At 33.0% G+C, this 19838-nt stretch overlaps 1 protein-coding gene across 1 annotated transcript in view; it reads left to right on the top strand.

Annotated features, from left to right (window-relative positions):
• Hmt-1 (ABC transporter ATP-binding protein/permease Hmt-1) overlaps nt 1–18935 on the top strand; it is a 257181-nt gene extending 238246 nt beyond the window's left edge. The window contains exons 20-21 of the mRNA XM_090380934.1: nt 13091–13159; nt 18639–18935. Coding sequence (XP_090237060.1) covers nt 13091–13159; nt 18639–18759 — 190 coding nt within the window. The 3' untranslated portion in view covers nt 18760–18935. The remainder of the gene's footprint in view (nt 1–13090; nt 13160–18638) is intronic.
• Nucleotides 18936–19838: the final 903 nt, after the last annotated feature.

The raw sequence follows: 19838 nt of genomic DNA, 5'->3' as shown, positions 1-19838 counted from the left end.
CAAGTATTTCAGGTTTCTTATGGAACCGCCCATTTTTAGCATTTGTCCGACTTTACGAAAATTAGTGGGTCTTGACTACTCAAGTTATCTGTCCAACAGGGATATCTAAGGGTGACACGAGTAATTACAGATCAGTTAGTTTAACTTCTGTTTGGGGAAAATAATGACATCAATGGTTAAAGATGTATTGCAGGATCATCTAGACAAGACTGCAGTAATAATTCAGACACAGCATATGTTTGTTAAGGGAAAGTCTTGTCTGACAAATTTGATTGCATAATATGATGTGGTCACAAAGGAACTGGATGCAAAAAATAATGTTGATATCATATATTTGGATTTCAGGAAAGCTTTTGACACTGGGCATGGAAGACTACTGTACAAATTGGAGCAATATAGTATTAAGGGTAAGAGTGCAACAATGGATAAAAGGGTGGTTGAGTGGGAGAAGACAGAGAATGGTAATCAATGGATACTGCTCTTCGTGGACTAATGTTATTATTGGAGTCTCCCAGGTTTTGGTGCTGGGCCCACTGTTGTTTTGCATATATATCAATGATATTGATGAAGGTATATCAGGCTTAATGTTGACGTTTTCAGATGATACAAAGGTTGGCAGGGTTGTTAATGACAGTAATGGCAGTGTGCTGCTGCAACAGGATCTAGAAAATTTGGGCAGATGTGCTGAGAAGTTGGCAACTGAAGTTTAACCTTGACAAATGCAAAGTACTGTATATGGGTTGGGTAGAAGTAATCCTAGAGAAACATGCCAACTGTGTGGTACACAGGGTGGTAGAAAACGAAAAAAGACCTGGAAGTAATTGTACAATCAGATATGAAGTTTTCATGAGCAGGTCATGGGTATTGTCAATGATATACAGGAATTTTGCTAGTAGAGAAAAGGTGGTGATTATCCCTTTGTATAAGGCAATGGTCACACCATGCCTTGAGTACAGGTCTGGAGGTCTCATTTTAGGAAGGGTGTAGAGTTGCTTTTTTTTTTAATTGTTGTTCTTTCGCCAGGTTGAAGAATGTAGGGAAAAAATTTCTGTTCTATTTTTTATTCTTTTTCCTTTATATAATGTGATATTGTTGTATAATATTACATATTTTTTTAAATGCAACTTATTAAACCATACCATGTTATGGAAATGTCATTGTAATTAATAGCAGTATACTTCTCTATTGGAATAGTACTTTTTTTTTTTTATTTAGCGTGCATAAGTGCAGTTGTGATCCAGTTTCCCTGCAATACGAGATGGTGCATTTAGTCGCAGACTTAGTTTGCCTAATGCTGTGTACAAACTGAGGCTATATCCACTTGAACAGTAATGGCTTGCAAAATTTTTAATACTTGTGTCATGTACCACTGTATTTTTTAAACTACAGTGGCAGACAAAAAACTGCATCACCTTAAAAAAAGTAACAATTGTAGTGAAACGTATAAGGTATTGTTTGATTACAGTAATTTTGTTAGTCGCAAAGCAAAGGTATTGTGTCATATAACGTTTCTATTGCATCAGACAGTAATTGCAAGGTATTGCATCAGCCATTTCTATAAATACGGCGCTGGAAGTATGGAATACATGCTCAATAGTATCCTGTTTTGCGGAAGTGCAAGTATGGCTCCACATGTTCAGCTGACACCAAGAAAATAAAAGTGTAAATGTTGTTCTGTCCCAGGTAGGGCTTTCTACGCATGCTATCACCGATAAAATAGGATGCCACCAGTCAACAGTATCACGGGTGCTGAAATTAAAGTGTGAAACTGGTGATGTGAAGAGAAGATCTGGATCAGGCCATAAGAGAGTGACTACGCCTTCCCAAGATTGTTATTTGAAACAGCTATGCCTTCATAATCTCCATGCTAGTGCTCCTGATATAAAAGTGGACTTTGAGATGGCCTCTGGTGTAGAAACAAGTGCCCGAACTATCCAAAGACTGCTTTCAGAATGTGGTCTGCATGCCTATTGGCCCAAGAAGAAGCCTTTGTTGACCCAACAAATGAGGAAGAAGCAACTTGCTTGGGCTAAAACGCTTTTTTCATGGACAAAAGAGCAATGGGACACCATTATCTTTTCTGATGAATCGAAATTCAACTTGAATGGCTTGGATGGGAAGCGATATGTCAGAAGAAGAAAATTGGAGGCATACCATCCCGACTGCATAACACCAGCTGTAAATTTCCCCACCGGTCAGATGGTCTGGGGATGCATAACAAGCAAAGGGATGGGGCAAATTAAGTTTATTAACAGAACGGTGAATGCAGAAACCTACACTTCTATCTTGGAGGAGTGCTTGAAACCCGTTATTAGGTATCACCATACAGACATCCAAAACTGCATTTTTCAACAGGACTCAGCACCTTGCCACGCAGCAAAATTGGTAAGTTTTATGCTATTTAGATTTAATGATGAGTTTGTCCTCTTGTCTCACAAGGCTTAAAACATACTTACACCAATGTTTTCCCTTGTTTTTCTCCGTTAAGGCGCAGTCATACCTCATAAATGCTGGCATTACAGTGTTGGACTGACCAGGAAACAGTCCAGATTTTAACCCTATTGAAGATTTCTGGTACATAATATCATCTAAAGTTGCTCAGAATAAGCCAGCTAGTAAGATTCAGCTGCAGGAGAGCATTGTAAAGGCGTGGTACCACGAAATTGGGCAACCGTATATCCAGAAGTTGATTAACTCTATGCAGATTGTTGCAAGGCTGCAATTGCAGCTCAAGGAGAAACAACAAAATATTGAGGACTTATTTTGCTGATTTACAGTGCAGTACTATTAAAAAAATTCAGTTTGTACACGTAAATGCAATAAAATGTATGTTTGGTTGTCATGATTGCCATTTGCATGATTTCTCATATTACCATTAATTATGCATTTTACCCTTTGGGAAGATATTAATGACAATTAGGTATATCAGGTGGAGTCTTTTTATTTGATTTCATTCACAGAGATATATATCCCATCTAACAAATGCATTTCAAACGTTTCTGCAACCCACAATGCAGTGCAAAACACATTACAGTAAACCCTCGATTTAATGGACTAATAGGAGAGAAGAAGTGTCTGCTAATGCGAAAGTCCATTGAATCGAATGTAACCTTGGGGTACATTTTTATCTCATGCAGCTTTCACATATTTTCTACTCCCCTCTGTAGAACCACATTTAGAGCTATGAACACTTTAAAGAAAAATGTTGCAATTTGGCCCTTTGATTTATGGATATCAGAAACTGTTTTTTTTTTTTTTTTTGTGCCGTAAATTTCACAAACACGCGCTACTGAGATGCCTTGTTCTAATTTCTCAGTTAGCTCTAATTTCTGTGCCACATTTAATTTCACCTGCTTTCTTTTAACTCCTCTACCACCTGATGCCATTTTAAATCGTAAGGATTGCAAAATTATTTAATAAATAAAGTCACAATTCAGAAATCACAGAAACACTCTGTATACAATCTGATTGCACGACAGCTTGAGGTAGACTGAGACCGAAACAATGAGAGTCGGTAGACCTTCAGTTTACCGAGTCACGTTCAGTTCACAAGTGACCATCTGCTCTTATCTGTAATCTGGGAAAACAGCTATTTGAACACATTTTCAGAAAGAATAAAAAACAATTTCCTGACTATAATTTCCTGAATTTGATTATAAAAATAAAAGTAGGTGATTATCAAAGCAATAATGGAAATAGCCAATTATTATTAATTTTTAATTAATAATAACACTGAAGTTTTGTATAACCTAAAAAAAATATGGTCGAGATTAATATGTACATTACTGTATTATTATTTGTCTGGTCTGTTAAATTCAAAATCTGTTAAATTGAGGGTTTACTGTATTTGCAAAATTCACAAGTGATGCAGGTTTTTTTTGTCTGCCACTGTAGTTTTTGAACTTTTTTTTTTTTTAAACTGTAGACTTTGATTAAGACTTTGACTCTGAAATTATAAATATATACAAAAAAATAGCTATCATAAAAGAAAGTACTTGTAATAATTATTTCCTAATAAATAACATTTAATTAAATTATTTATATTTTAGTTGGAAAGTAATCCAAAAAATTGTATATTTTAGGCAGAAAATTGCAAGATTAGTTTCCGTGGTGTGATATTGTAACAAATTACTAAAGAATACATAATCGGCTAGGCCTCCAAAACATAGGGGTTCACATCTGGTGAGTATGGGCTTGGCACACCCAGGGTCCTGAGCTGGATATCATCATTCTTCTCTTTCTTGGTGGTTCCTTTCTACTTCTCTCTCTCTCTCTCTCTCTCTCTCTCTCCCCCCAGGGTAACTCAAAAATTTTTTAGCCTGTGCAGCATAAGCCTCAGGCTTCCTTGCACTATATGGCTAATAATAATAACATTCCGACCTATTCTATTCATTGCAGAAGATCCACAAAAGGTGACCTAAGTAATTAGGTCAGTTAAAGTTTAAATTTTTATATATCACCTGGTATAGCCTTAGTTGGTAATGTGCCAATAAAACCAAAAACCACAAAAGGTCTGTTATATTCAATTTTGATTAAAATTCAGCAGGAAATAAGTAACAAGTTGAAGTTAGTTGTTTGAATATTGTGTTGTAAGGGATGTATGCAGCAAAGTGAGAACACTTTTCATACATTATTAGTTAGTTAATTGGTAATTAATTAAAATAGTGAAATGTTAAATGGTTTACTTTTCTAAAAAATGGAAAAATTCAATTAATTTAAGGGAAAGAAAATAATGTGCCTGAAATTCAATGCATGCCTTGTATTTTAGGCGCATTAGGTTTTTTCATAACCTAGATTTTTAAATATATTATGGATTTATTAAAAATATCATTAACATTTATGTGATGGTAATGATATATTTTAGGTTTTTTATTTGATTCTTGTAATATAAATCAATTTCAACTTTGCTGAAACTGGCTGAAAATTATGCCTCCATCCTGCTGACCATGTGGATGTTGAATACCCAACTCGCCATTTTTAGATCTTGGCTATGCTGCCGATGTTTATATATTGCTTTTTTTTTTTTTTTAGGTGATTTTAGTTTATTTTAAAACACTTAACAGTTTAGCACTCATTCAAAAAAAAAAGAAGCCTGTTGAAACTGTTCAAGAACACATTAAAATATAATTGATTTAAAGACACATTCATCTCATACCTTAAATTTATATTAAGGGAAGAGCATTGTATGTGTACAACTTTGGAACAACCCATGAGAGTCTAAATTGTATAAAATGCATTGATATGGAATATGCTAAATTATTTGTGAAGCAGTGAAGCACTACATCATGTTTGTGACACTTAGTTTATTGAATGCTAAATGCAGAGAATTTAAATTTAACAGCCAAAATTCAATTGCTTAAACTAATTAGCATGCAGGCAATTAATTACATTCAGTTGTATTGCAATGCAATGAAATGAAATTACTGCAAACAAAGTAATGTGATGATGTATTAGTTTAAACAGTTATGTTGCTTAAACTAATTAATGTGCAAGTTTTTTTGGAGGAATCAGAAACAAACATGTTTGTGATTCCTCCAAAGAGGAATTAGGAATATCACTTTATCATTGCTTGTTGACAACTACCAACATCCCTCATTTTGTGGCTGATTAGGAACAGGTATTAAAACCACACATCAGCCCGTATCTGGGATCCCTCTTTATTGGAATTAGCTTATTAAACAATATAGTGAGACTAAAATTTTTGAAAAATGGCAAAAAGCAAAAATTAGCATATATATATATATATAAACTGTCTGGTACAGAAGTCATTGGGAGATCTGCTGTTTAATGCCATTGCAGCTGATGAGGAATGAGAGAAGACATGTAAGCAGAGCTCGTTCACAATTTAGCCCATGTATTCACAGTATGCTGTAAGAAGGGCATTCTGATACAAATGAATGATGCATATAAGAATAATACTTTACTGCATTAAAAATGGTATTGCTAAGCAGGCAGTGAAAGTATTCTATTGCATAATTATTCATAGTTATGTTATAAGGTTTTTAAATTTTTAGCATACATAAAAATCTCCCTGCACAATCAATTAGAATTTCAAGGTTAAGAAAATTTTGACAATTTTCTTATTACATTTTTAAACTTAATGTAGTCTATAAAATATTTATATGTTAATACAGTGTGGCACAAAATAAGCTGACCATTTAAAAAATCATAACTTTTTTAGTTCTTTTTAGGTTTGTAATTTTTTGTGTTTATCAAAAAATTAAAAATTGCTCAGCAGACCAAAATAGTCAATGTTCTTGGAAAACAATCAGGCAGTAGTTCTAATGCAACGAGCATATAGACAATTTTATAATGTTCACGAGGCACGAAGTAGGAACACAATTTACACTGTGGTTCGAAATTTTGAAGAAAGGGGAACTGTTTTGATGCCAGACACACTGGAAGACTTCGTAGTGGTCAATCAATGGAAAACATTGCATGTGTACGGGAGAGTGTTTCAGATCAGCCTCAAACATCGACCAGAAGATGCTCTGCTCAATTGATGATCTTTTGTCGCTCTCTGCAGAGACTTGCATCACTTTCTGTACAAGATTCAATTAGTCCAAGCCCTTCCTCCCAAAGACAAGCAAGCACATCTGAAATACACCCATGCCTTCATACACCCATACCTTGCAAAAAATGATGAGAATTTCATTTCAAATTTGATGATGAGTGATGAAGCACATTTTCAGTTAAATGGCTTTGTTAATAAACAAAATTATTGATTTTGGGGCAGTGCAAATCCAAGAATAACTCACCAGAGACCACTGCATCCAGCTAAGGTAAAGGTTTGGTGTGCCGTAAAAGCCGAATGCATCATTGGACCTTATTTCTTCGAGGATGATGATGATGGTGTTGTTCAGACGGTCAGTGGAGAGCGCGCTATAGGACAATGGTTAAATTTTTTGATGGCACAGCTACCAGAAGACCACAATATGTGGTTCCAACAAGATGCCGCTACGGCTCATACCACTCCAGCCACAGTGGACTTCCTAAGGTAGCATTTTCCCAATCGCATTACTGTATTTCAAAAAATGGTGATATGAGATGGCCACCGCACTCACAGAATTTGGCCACCCAAGACTTTTTTTTTGGGGCTATCTCAAGGATAAAGTGTATGCCAATAACCCTCAAACTATAGAGGCCCTAAAAGAGCACATCCGACATGAGATAGCCGCAATATCTCCTGAAACTCTGAGAAATGCCATGAGAAGAGCACATGTTTGCGAGCAAGAAGGGGGTGGTCATTTGGCCGATATTATTTTTCACATATGTGTAAAAAATTTCCAAGAATAAAGCTTTCATTCACTGTTTAGATAGTTCATTCTAGTTCACTGTTTAGACATTTTGTTCTAAAGTTACAGAGAAAAAAAACTGTTCAGCTTATTTTGTGCCACCCTGTATTTATAGTTCTAAAAAAGTAATGTTTGTAATTAAAATTAATAGTTAATATTCATATTATAAACCAGTTTTATATTGTTTATAGTGTTATTATCCATATTATAAGCAGTGCTGTACCTAGATTTCTTTTGGCCCTGGGGGAAATACAGGCAGTTCTCGCTTTACGAGTTTTTGCTTTGAGTTCCCGGGTTTACGAGTTTTTTTTCCCAAGTATCAAGTATAAACAAAATCGAAAATATGAACATTAATTGCAAAAAAATGAATGTTAAACATTCATAAATACCGAATTACAAACCATGTGTGTAGCTATATACAATACAGTGTACCGCTCTTTATGATATTAATCAGTTCCAGAGACACCATCGTATCGTTAAAATATCGTAATGTGAACCCAATAACACATTGTTTTTTGGTAATTCGTTTCAAGATCTCGAAAGTTGAAATTTTAGCTGTATAACTAAGCTATTTATCTCTCTAAAATGTCATTTTTGAGGTCATGAGCGTGACCTTAAGGCCATATAAAAGGTCGTGAGCGTGGTTTCTAAATTGTATTAGTTACCAATTAAAATCATTAAAACACTACTTTCATCGTTATTATACGTTCTGTTATAAGAATCTGTTTTAACCGCCTTTGTGATATTTTCCTAAAGCACATTTCTGGAGGTTCCGACCATGAAACAATAAAAACAATTTGCACTTTCTGGTTTATTGGGCTTTTCTGTTCCTGCAAGCAGTTATAAACGGGTAGTAAACTCCATGTTCTTGCATTTGCGAAAATACCGATAGCTGGAATTGTGTGGTTTTTTACGTTATCATGGTGAAATGTGTTTCCCCTTTACTGAAATATTCGATCGTATAAAAAATATGAATAAATTTTCAGAATCTTCTCTTCATTCCTTTTTTTTAAAAGCTTCATAAACTCGTTACTCCATGTGAATCATGTTAGTTGCAATTTGTGTGTGCTGTTAAAAAAATGCTTATGCATGCAATCGTGAAATTTATAATTAAAAGAGAAGATTATGTTGGAAACAAACGCCTCTTGAAACATTTCTGAAGACGACGACTCCTTGTGCAGCAAACCAACGAGTGCCAAGCCAATAATGAGTAATCAACGAATGTGCATTTAGTCGATGATGATGGTGAAGAATAAACATTCTTTAACATTTGTAAGTCGTAAATAATTTCTCTATTATTATAATTTGCTTGATTTTACAGGCTCTGTTTTCATTTCTTTTGATAAATCAATCATTGTTTAAACATAAATTAATCAGCTAACTAATTTCATTGTTGAGAATGTAACCCCTAATTTTAACCTTATGTCTATGGGAAATAAATTCCCACTTTACGAACGCGCGCTAGGAATGAATTAACTCGTAAAGTCCGAGAACTACCTGTATTCATCTAGGGTCCCCTCACAAAAATTAAAGATGGAATTCGTAAAATTGAAAAATAAAGGAAACACCCAAAAATTATTCAAATCATAATTATTTATTTAAACTTTAAAGACTGGTACATTATTCCTATAAACTTAAAAATTTTCACATCATTACCTTAGATATTTACTTCATATAAATTTGTCTATAACATCTGATGTTTTTATATCTTTTAGTACATCTTGTTCTGTTAACGCCAATCCATTAATTGTTTCTTGGCCAGTTGTTGCTCGTGAATATGTTTTAATAATTTTGAGTCTTAACTCCCCTCTCCAGACGCAACCGTAATTCCCAATGTTAATGATATCCGAAGAGAAATGGTTATGTTGGGATATAATTCAACTAAGTTTTTTTCTTGAATAAATGTCAATAATTCTGAAGAACCAAAATTTTTTTTTTCCTTTTAAAACATGCTGCAAAGATTGGGTTTCTTGACATAACTCTCTGGCATCGATGTCACTGCTCCCACCTTTGCCAGTAAGAATTCCTTCAAGGTTTCTATTGCACTTTCAAATAAATTCATGAAGTTTTCTCATTTTAGAATAAGGTGAAAAGCTGAATATATTTCATTCATCTGCTCAACGGGGTTCGATCGCGTGATCACCAAATACGGAGGATGCGGAAAGGTCAGGGAATGACCACCACATATCCTCGGAGCAATATGGCCTAGGCTAATGCTCCTAAAAACCAAATAACAACAATCATCTGCTCAAATCTTTCTTGTAATCTAATGATAGCTACATTGATCATTATATTAAAAAATTCCATTTCAAACCTTTTGTTTGGATCAGTAGAGCATTCATATGAAGTTTCATAGCTAAACTCGTGTTTTTTTTCTAGAAACTTGCACTTCTGTAAACACTGTATTTCCAACTCAGTTGCAATGTCTATAGCTTTATCTATACACAATTTAAATTCTGATTTTCTAAATTCATTTAGCTGACTAAGAGCACCTTCTATCAATATAATTGTAGTGTTCATATCAATTTTACTGTTTTGCATGGCTTTACTTACTTTATTTATAATACTCAATATTTCATACCAAACAACTACAATTATAATAAATTTAAAAGAAGTAATTTCTGTTAACAAACCTTCTAGTTCATACTGCAGTTTTCATCTTTTCCTTTGGCCTATTCCTTGATTTCATTTAATGCAGTTGTAATATCCTGTAACTGATCTCGTACTGCTTCAACAGCTTTTATCTTTCCTTCCCATCTTGTTTCTGGTAGAGATTTCACAGTAATTTTTATGTGCCTTTTTAAAATATCCCACCTAATTGGTGAAGCAGTGCAAATTGCATATAATCTTTGTAATGTTCCAAAAAATAATTCTGCTGTTGTTGATTAATGCTCTGCATCAGATACAACTAAATTTAAATTATGTGCAACACATGGAACATAAAAAGTTCTTCTATTTTCTTCTAAAATTCTTGCTTGTATGTCATTACGTTTGCCTTTCATGTTACTACCATTATCATACCCCTGCTCATGACAGCTACTTAGGTCAATGTTGTTCGTTTCTAACATTTTTAGTATAGATTTTGATAGTCCTTTCCTCGAAGTATCTTGAATGGCTAAGTATCCTAAGAAATGTTCACAAATTTTTATAGTGCAGCTAGACATAGAAACAAATCTAATTATGACCGACATTTGTTCTATGTGACTTGCATCTGAGGTACAATCTAAAATAATTGAATAATATTTTAGATTTATTTTAATACTATACCACCATAAATTTAATACCATAAATTTGTATTTTAATACCATTCCACCTCTCATTTCAATTAATACATTTTACGTTTGGCTACTCAAATAATGTGCATTTGTACATTCTTTACTTTCTACTCGATGAACATATTCTCGATGAAAATTTAGACAATAACTCTGTCCCAAAAAATTTCCATTATTTGGTTCAAATTTTTCATTGCTTCCTCTCAATGCCATATTTTGTGAAGCTAAAAATTGAATTATCTCAATTACCATTCCAAAATCATTCTCCATTTTTTTTTTTTTTTCTCTCTCTATGAAATTTTGATTTACAACATCCATAATTTTATTGAATTTTAACCGGAGCTCTAATTCCTTCCACTGTTGCATGCATATTTTGTGATTTTGAAAGTTCTCTTGCGAGCTTAAACCATCTTGTGTAAATGATGCCAAGAACGGAACCCAGTAGTTTTCAAGAGAATATTTGCATGACTAAATAATTTGCAGCAGAAGCAGAAAATGGCATCCTTTTTTTCTGAGTATATCAACCAAGTCCTTTCAAGCCTTTTGCCATTTTTTAAGGTGCTGAAACAATGCTCAGTTGTAACCATTGGCGATAAGCATCAAGGGATACAGTTTTGATTTTTCTATTTTGGGCAGTCCATTCAAACTAATTCAGCTCTTATAGAATCTTATCTTATAGAATCTGGCCAGTGACCGGCATCATTTAAATTGCAAATTATATCTTAATTTTCAATCTTCGATTTTGCAGTTGCTGATTCATTTTTATTCCGAAAAACTGAAATTAAAAGTAAGTTAACTTCTGTGGCACATTCTTGTGTTTCCAGTACAGATACACTATTTTCATTCGTCACTACATCATTAGATACGTTTTCCTTTCCATCATGGCTTGTTGAAGGCACAGGTATACCACTAGTATTCACCTGTGTTAAAAATTTATCCATAGAAAGAGAAAGTTTTTTTTTAACATTTTCTTTGCGGGTTTTCTTTAATTTTCTTTTTTTTGCACCAGACAGTTCTTTTTGTTTATTCATTATTATTTATTATAGCCCACAATCTATTGTTTCCTGTTTTCTGATAATAACAAGAATATTTGAAATTAAATAATATTATAAACTTTATTTAATACAATTGTAATCTGACTTACATTACAGGTAAATGCTATAACTGATTTGATTTGTATGAGAAATATTTACACAGTAATCCTCTCAACTGTCTGTTCACGTCTCGAATATGCTTGCGGTCTTGGCTACATAAGTACCGCTATTCTCTGGAATAAGGGTTTGGAAGTAAAGAGAGCATGCATAATTCTTTTACCAGTCCATCACTACAGATAATCCATTGATCATCCAATACTTTAGAAAAAAAAATGACTGTCCACCCAGGTTTCACTTGAGAAAATTAGGTTCTTTCCAGAATTGCGGTAATGCTTAATTGCTCATAAATACAATCAGGCAGTTTAGCAGATTTTTTTGAATTCCCCTTGGTCATTATATTTAAAATAGTTCCCGTAGAACAAAGAAAATTTCCATATAAGAAATGGATTACGAGAGACCAACTGGGTACGCATTGTTTGTTCCTCTGGCCTTTAGGCAATTAGAAAGTGCAAAATAAGGGATAAATGGGATTACCATTCTGCAATGTAGTGGTGCTTGCTTCATCTTCAAGTTACATACTAGTACAATCATATGTACTGTCAGTCAGGTGCCTCTTTACCTTATCCTTCTGCAAAATGGTTTGGTCCGGTTGCCAAGGCACCGAAATATGTTCCACCCGCTGACAGATAGTATTGTGCTCTATCTAGTATAATTTGCAACTCGTAACATACTGCATTAGCATGCATGTATCTTTCATCTCATTCTAGGCAATATGACATAACATTCAGAGCAAAGCAAACAGTTTTAAATGCTACTCTGCATTATTGTGGGTTTTGTTGCATTAAAACTAGGTTTAAATAATAAAAATAGGCCAAAATGAATTTCTTTTAACATGATTATAAAATGAATAAATTTGTTGTAATATAAATAATCCAATATTTAATATTTTTGTATAATTAAAGTATTATATTAAGAACAACCATTTTTTTTAAGAAAAATTTAAATATCATCGAAATTCAGGCCCCGTACATTCCCAGAACCCGGGCAGCTGCCTGGTCCTCCTCCCATACCTAGGGGTGCCTCCATAGCCAGGTGGGCAGGAGCAGCAGTGCGTAGCACACGCTTCTTGATTAGACCAGGGTTCGAGCCCGTGACTACCAAATACGGAGGATGCGGAAAGGTCAGGGAATGACCACTGCATATCCACAGAGCAATATGGCCTTAGTTGCTAATGCTCCTAAAAAAAAAACCAAATAAACAAACCCATACCTAGGTATGGCATTGATTGTAAGCTTTAATTTTGAAGTTCAACTTGACCCATCACTTGTATCATTGTAACACAGTCATGCATGATTATTAAAAAAAATCACTATTTGTTACTGTACTGCCAAGTTATTAGTGTTTTTAAATTTTTTTTTCATCCCTCTAGACTCTCTACAATTATTCATGCAGATGAAATTCTTGTCATCAAAGAGGGAGAAATTGTAGAAAGAGGAATGTAAGTAATAAGTAACATTTATGTTCACTAATTGTTGAAGGTTTGAAAAATATATTGTAAACCTGCCCTCAAATGTGTATTTAAAATAAGAACAGTGACTTTTTTTAAGCATTTGTATAAGGAAATAGTATAGTCAACAGTCCATCGTTGTATGGTTATATTTAAGCATTTTCACCATGAAACGTTTGTTAATTTTACATAATAAAATATAAATGCACAAGGCATAATATGATATGAGCTTAAATATACTGTAAAATATTGGCGTAAATACACCATAGTTAGCTCATAACTCACTACCTTGAAGAGGATAAGCAACAGTAGTCTTCGCTATTGGTGAAGCATTATTTATTTGAGGTAGTGCAGTACATGGTAACTTGTTGTTGAAGGTAGTCACAATATGAGATACAATTAAATTGATGCCTTTACACTACGATTGTAATTTACTGTTATGAGCTAACTATGGTGTATTTACACCGATATTTTATAGTATATTTAAGCTCATATCATTATGCCTTGTGCATTTATACTTTATTATAGTACTATTTTGTAACCTTCTGGCATTTCTCATGTTGTGGAATTAACTTCATAACTGGGTTGGCATGATTGCAACACCAGGGTACCTGCTCACCCACCGATTAGGCTAACAGGCCTTGAAATAGTGCTGTGTGGGTGGTGGTGCCCGCTGAGAATAAGTAACAGTAGTCTTTGCTATTGGTGAAGCGTTACTTATTCGAGGTAGTGCAATTCATGGTAACTCATTGTGAATGTAGTCACAATATGAGATACGATTAAATTGATGCCTTTACACTACAGTTGTAGTTTATTGTTATGAGCTAACTATGGTGTAATTACACCGATATTTTATAGTTAATTTATATAGAATTGTGATTCAACTTTTATTACGATGCAAGTTTTGTAATAAAAAAATGGTCTGTTTGAAAAGTTGTTAGCATCATTGTATGTATGTTTAAAAACCCTTTATTAGGATAATCTTATAGAAATGATAGCATATTCAATTTAATAATTTGTTTAATAAATATTCAACTGAATAGTTTAATAATATTTGGGAATATAATCTTATTAATAGTAGATCAGACTTCGTGCACATATAACTGATTTTTTCAGTACATGCAGTTATCTGATTATGATGTTTCTGAAAAAAAACTGATGTCACTCCACCCCTTTTCTACAGTGACATTAGTATTTTATATGATAATTTTCAATATGAGTGTTTTCAACTATGACTTATAAAAAATTGAAAGATATGCCAACAGTATTTTTCTCTGTGCAGTGAAGTAGAGGGACGCATGTTTTATGCCAATGCAGTGTCAAATGTGTGCTAAATCTTGGTCAGTTATCTATACATTGTGATAGTAATAGTATATGAATGGTATTGAAATCACACCAAATCTTATATTTGTAACTGGGCAGTGGTCTGCAATACAGTTGCATGTATGTTGGCAAAAGGTTTACATAAAGTATTCTCTTCAGCAGTGAAATCAGAAGGACTAAAATGATTCACTGCAGCTAACATGCAACAGATATATTGATTGAACATTTTATTTTACTTTACTCACGTCTCATTGACAATTTGTATGAATTCTGATAAAATTAAAGAACGAGCCCATGGTGTCATGGAATTTCATAGTCTGTAATATGTTTTCTTCTAAACTCAAAATTGAGTTTAGAATTGTGCCCCTGTATTGTTTTTATATACATTTGTGCCCCTGTATCCGCTGATTCAGTTACCCACGGTTAACCACAGAAAAAACCCAAAAAAACTTAACACATACTACTCGCATGTCCAATACGATGCTTTCCCTCATTTTTCACAATGTCGATTTTAAACTGAATAGCTTCCCTTTATTTTTTACAATGTTGCATATGGTTTGTTCACCAACATTATAATGGTTCTTTAGAGATTTAACGGATGCACCGTTTTCAAACTTTTGAATAATTTCAAGTTTTTGTTAAATTTGAAAGCACAACTCTTGCATTTGCCCATCGTTTTCGCTATTTTTAAACAAAAATAATAATAATAAATAAATAAAAAAATAGTTACTATAAAAAAAAAAAAAAAAAAATTCTGACTTCCCTGACATAAATAACGAAACAAAATTTGTTCTTTTGTGGTGTGACAGAACACAACAATTGACGCGATACACTAAATCAAACTAAACATCTGGTCTCTTTTTTTTTTTTTTTTTTTAGCAGTAGGTGTGAAGATAGCAGGGGTTGCAAGATAATAGGTACACTAATCTCTCAATGACGACTTATAATGCTGTTCTTGTCGCTTATTTACGACTTGCAAAATATCTATTTATACCTGTTCTAGTTATTACTTGAATTTTATGATTTCTGGTTGGTTTTTTTTTTTTTTTTTTTTTTAAATTTGGAGTCTCGAAGTGTCCTGGTAAATTGAGAGTATGCTATACTTTATTATTACTGTATTTAACATTGGTAATGTCTTACTGTGTGTTTATTTATCAATTAAACTTTATTATACATATATATGTACAAGAAAATCATGTTATATATGGGGTCACACACACACACACACACACACACACACACACACACACACACACACACACACACACACACACACACACACACACGAGAGAGAGAGAGAATGAAAAAAAATTAGTAAAATGTTTTTTAATGGAGTTTACACAATAACCTTTTGGAGGGTTACTGATGGTATGTAGAAATGAAATATTACTCCAATCCTTCCATAAGGCTGTAATTAATTCTCTGCTTGAACTAGGATGGTTTTGTTCTGGCTCTCAGTCATTGTTTCAAAGTATCCTAGAGGTGTTCAGTGGTATTTAGATCTGGTCTAGAAATGACAAGTCTCCCACATTCTCTAAAACTACTGTTGCACTGATCATGCTTTGTGACATGGAACATAGGAATTCTGATTCAAATATGGTTTATCTCCCTGCATTGAAACATACACCATTCAAATAAGACCAATTTGTTCAGTGTCAAAATAGATATTTGCATTCATGATTTCATTGATGAAAACCAGTGGCTCAATTTTAAAGCACTTAAAACAGGTTGTCTCTACCATCCTACTACCACCACTAAACTATGTTAGTGATGCAGTGAAATCTGGGTGAAGCTATTCTTTTAGCATATTCCATACCCAGATGTGTCCTGGTGCCAGGACTGTTTGACTAAATTCATGATGATTTGCAATTCTTCATTGCTCTTCTTTTCTTAATAGAACTTTTATTCTTGTAACAGAATGACATTGCTCTAGAAAGTGTTGTGGTGACAGGGGTATCCCTGTCACCTCTGCTTTTTTTCACTCTTATTCTTACCCTTCTCATAAAAAAATATTCCTCTAATCTCATGTGTGTTTAATATTTAGAACTGAGTTATCTTGTTTATAAACCACCTTGTATACATCAAATTGTGTGATTAGTAATGGCATCAAAAATGAAAAGTTAGCAATCTTGTTATATGCTAGAAATTTATTGATGCATGTTTTGTTTGATATTTTTTTTCTCCACAGTGCAATCATGGAGAAATTCAGTTCATTTAGCATTAATTTAGTCAATATGTTTCTGATATTGACTAAATTAATGTTTTAACTGTAACATTCACAAATGTCTACCACAGCAAAACTTAAAAGATTATTAATATTTTAAATAAGAATTATAAAAATTCAGCATAGTGTTAAGAATATCTGACTAAAAATTTCTCTTGATTGATTAAAACTGACAGGTTATAAACTTGTATGGCTATTCTCAATCTGTTAAAACAGAAATATTTTAGTCCCTTAACTTTGAATTAACCATTTTTTTTTTTTTTTTATTTAACAATGATAACCTCAAAAGACAATTCACAATGAATAATAGAGATAGAATAATAGAATAATAGTTCAGGAGACGAGATGGTTTGCAGCACTTATAGCTTCCAGTTTGCAAAGTGATAATTCACCACTTTGTAGTAGGTGATGAGAGTCAACTACTACCTGGTATTGTTTAGTGACAAGGTTGGTCATTCCTCTGTGTAGTTTGAATATTACTCCTTGACCCCTGCTTACATTGATTCACACCCAGGGGCAGTCAGTTGCCTTTGATATTTTAGGAGTGGTGTTTTTAGATATTATCCATCTTTTCTAACAGTCCAACCATCACAAAGTTGCAAGCAGAGCATTTGGATGCCACAGAACAATGAGCTTTTGCCATAATTCAATCTACTTGCTTGACTTATAAGTAGGACTTGATAATCATTTCAGTCATTTATGGTCCATCATTTTCTGCATTGATTGTCCCTTATATTCAGCCATCTGGTCAAACTTTTCAATCGCTCTCCACGTTGAATATATCATCTGATTTATCTCATTTATTAGGAAATGAAGCAAATATTGAAGAACTTTTATTGTATCTAAAACATATTGGCTTGTATAGTTGCATATAATTTAACATCTACAACTATATGTTGCCTGTAAATAAACAGTGAACAGACACATTTTAGCCTCAGTAGCCCTTGTGTCGTTAAGCCCAATACAACAATAACAATAATTTCAATCAGAGGTTTAGACTCCCAAGAAGAGCAGCACTAACTCTCATCACTGGAAGAATATCTGCAATTCATGTTTATATTCATGTTTTTAATATTTATTATTGTATTGTGCATAACAACACATCTTATGATAATTTAGCCTTTTAATATGATAATAGCCTTTTAGCCTTCTCTAATGATAATTTAGCCTTTCTTACTACTGCAGTCTTGGATTGGGTGCATTGTGGCCCTAGATCTCATTGCACCAGAAATGCCACATTAATCAACCTTCTTCTGAATTAGCATCTCTAATCCTTCCTCTTCCATACTAGTTCAGTCATATGCATCATGGTCAAAATTTGTGCTGTTCCAAACTTGCCAAACTAACCATTTGTTTTCCTCATTTATCCCTTCCTCTGTTATTTAGAATAACATTCCTTCATACGTATTTCCTGAAAATTATAATCTACAGAAATTCAAGCCCAACATTAACTAATATTTTCAACATGATGCTAGCTAACTGCAGGCTTCAATAACTTTTCATTTTTGGGGTTATAAAAAGAAATGATTAAGTCGTGTAGGATGTGTTGATGAGATTAAATTTTATTATCATTATCAATCTCCATACAACTTGATATTGGGCTACTTTTATCAGAGTGGTATGACTACTATTTAAATCATGTCATCATAGCTTAAAATATTCAGTTATATGATGAGAAAAGTTATGCTGCTGAGAATGAGGTAGAACCATTTTCAGCCTTAAAGGTGCTTAAAGATTTAGATAATTAAGAGAGAGACAGAAAAAATAAAAGATAATGTGTCTTCTATTTCTTTTGCCCTTAACAGTATATTTTTCTCATTTTATTTCTAGTATAGTATTTCTTGTTAGAAGTTAATTAGATCTCAGTTAAATTTTAATATTTCCTGCCTTTCAGTACTTTTTTATTGGTTTTATTTTTCACAGCCATGAAGACCTTTTGGAGTTAGGTGGCATTTATACTAGCATGTGGCAACAACAACAACAGCGAGGGGAACAAGATACAGAAAAAAAAGTGCATGATGCTGATAAAAGTAGTACAGGATGATGTTGATTTTTAAAATTTTGTATTATAGAATTTTGTAAAGCCTTTTGAAGATGTTAATACTGAATTCAAAACACTGCATAGTACAATAGTGTAAAATAATTTTTGTAGTGTACTCATTTCTTAATTTTTTATTTTGATACTGTTTTAGAGGTGTGTACATATTATCATTGGTTTATTAAAATAGGAGAAACATGATATTAATATTCAACCATATTATAAAATCAGTAAGTAAATTTCAATGATAAGATTAGTTCTTACCTCTGAAGTCTTAATAATGACATTTTTTTTGAGTATTACTTTGAGTTTAGTTTTGTGTAGGAAGCATTTTTATAAAGTTGTGCAGTATCCATCTTGAAAATACTTCTTAAATATTTTTAAATGTATTATTTTGAAATACCAACCAAGAATATGATTTTTCTACATTAAAATTGTATATATATATATATATATATATATAAAAATGTAATGAAAGTTCACTTTTCTTTTGGTCTCCTTCCATGCCTATGTGTTTTAGGTAGTTTTAATATCTGTTGGGTTTTATTGGTCCTGGGGAAGTGTGCTTTAAGCAAGTTATTCTAACTCATCAAGTTAAAGAGCTTTATGATGATGAATAAAGAAAAATAAGGATCAGTTCTGCAGACATTCTGTAGTACTATTCACAGAGATGCTAATAGATTCACCAGAAACATCTGGATTATTAATTAGTACAATTTATAAGTTGTAATTCATTCATTTGTGGTAATTAAATAGCAGTTTAATTACAGAGTGAATATTTCTTCAGATAATTTTGAATTTGTTTTTATTACAAAAACGATTTTCTAAAAATCTTTTCCAATTGTTGTGTTTTCAAGGTTAATAGTTACTTTGCCTTGGACATTAAGAAATTGCATCTACACAAGTTATAGATAAAAATTCACTGACTTTTTCATAATTTTAAATGAATTGTTTACTTTGTGGTTGTTTCCATTATACTGGTAATACTGGTTAAGTTATACTTGTATACGTAATTTTTTTTCACACTGAAAACTAAGTACAGTTTTATTCCCTATAGCCACTGTTTTCCCTATATGTTGGGGATT

The sequence above is a fragment of the Mastigoproctus giganteus genome, chromosome 1, assembly GCF_048544385.1.
Source record: "Mastigoproctus giganteus isolate SK-2022 chromosome 1, ASM4854438v1, whole genome shotgun sequence".
NCBI lineage: Eukaryota > Metazoa > Arthropoda > Arachnida > Uropygi > Thelyphonidae > Mastigoproctus > Mastigoproctus giganteus.
Note: the sequence above shows the minus strand (reverse complement) of the source record. Positions and strands in the feature narration are given on the sequence as shown.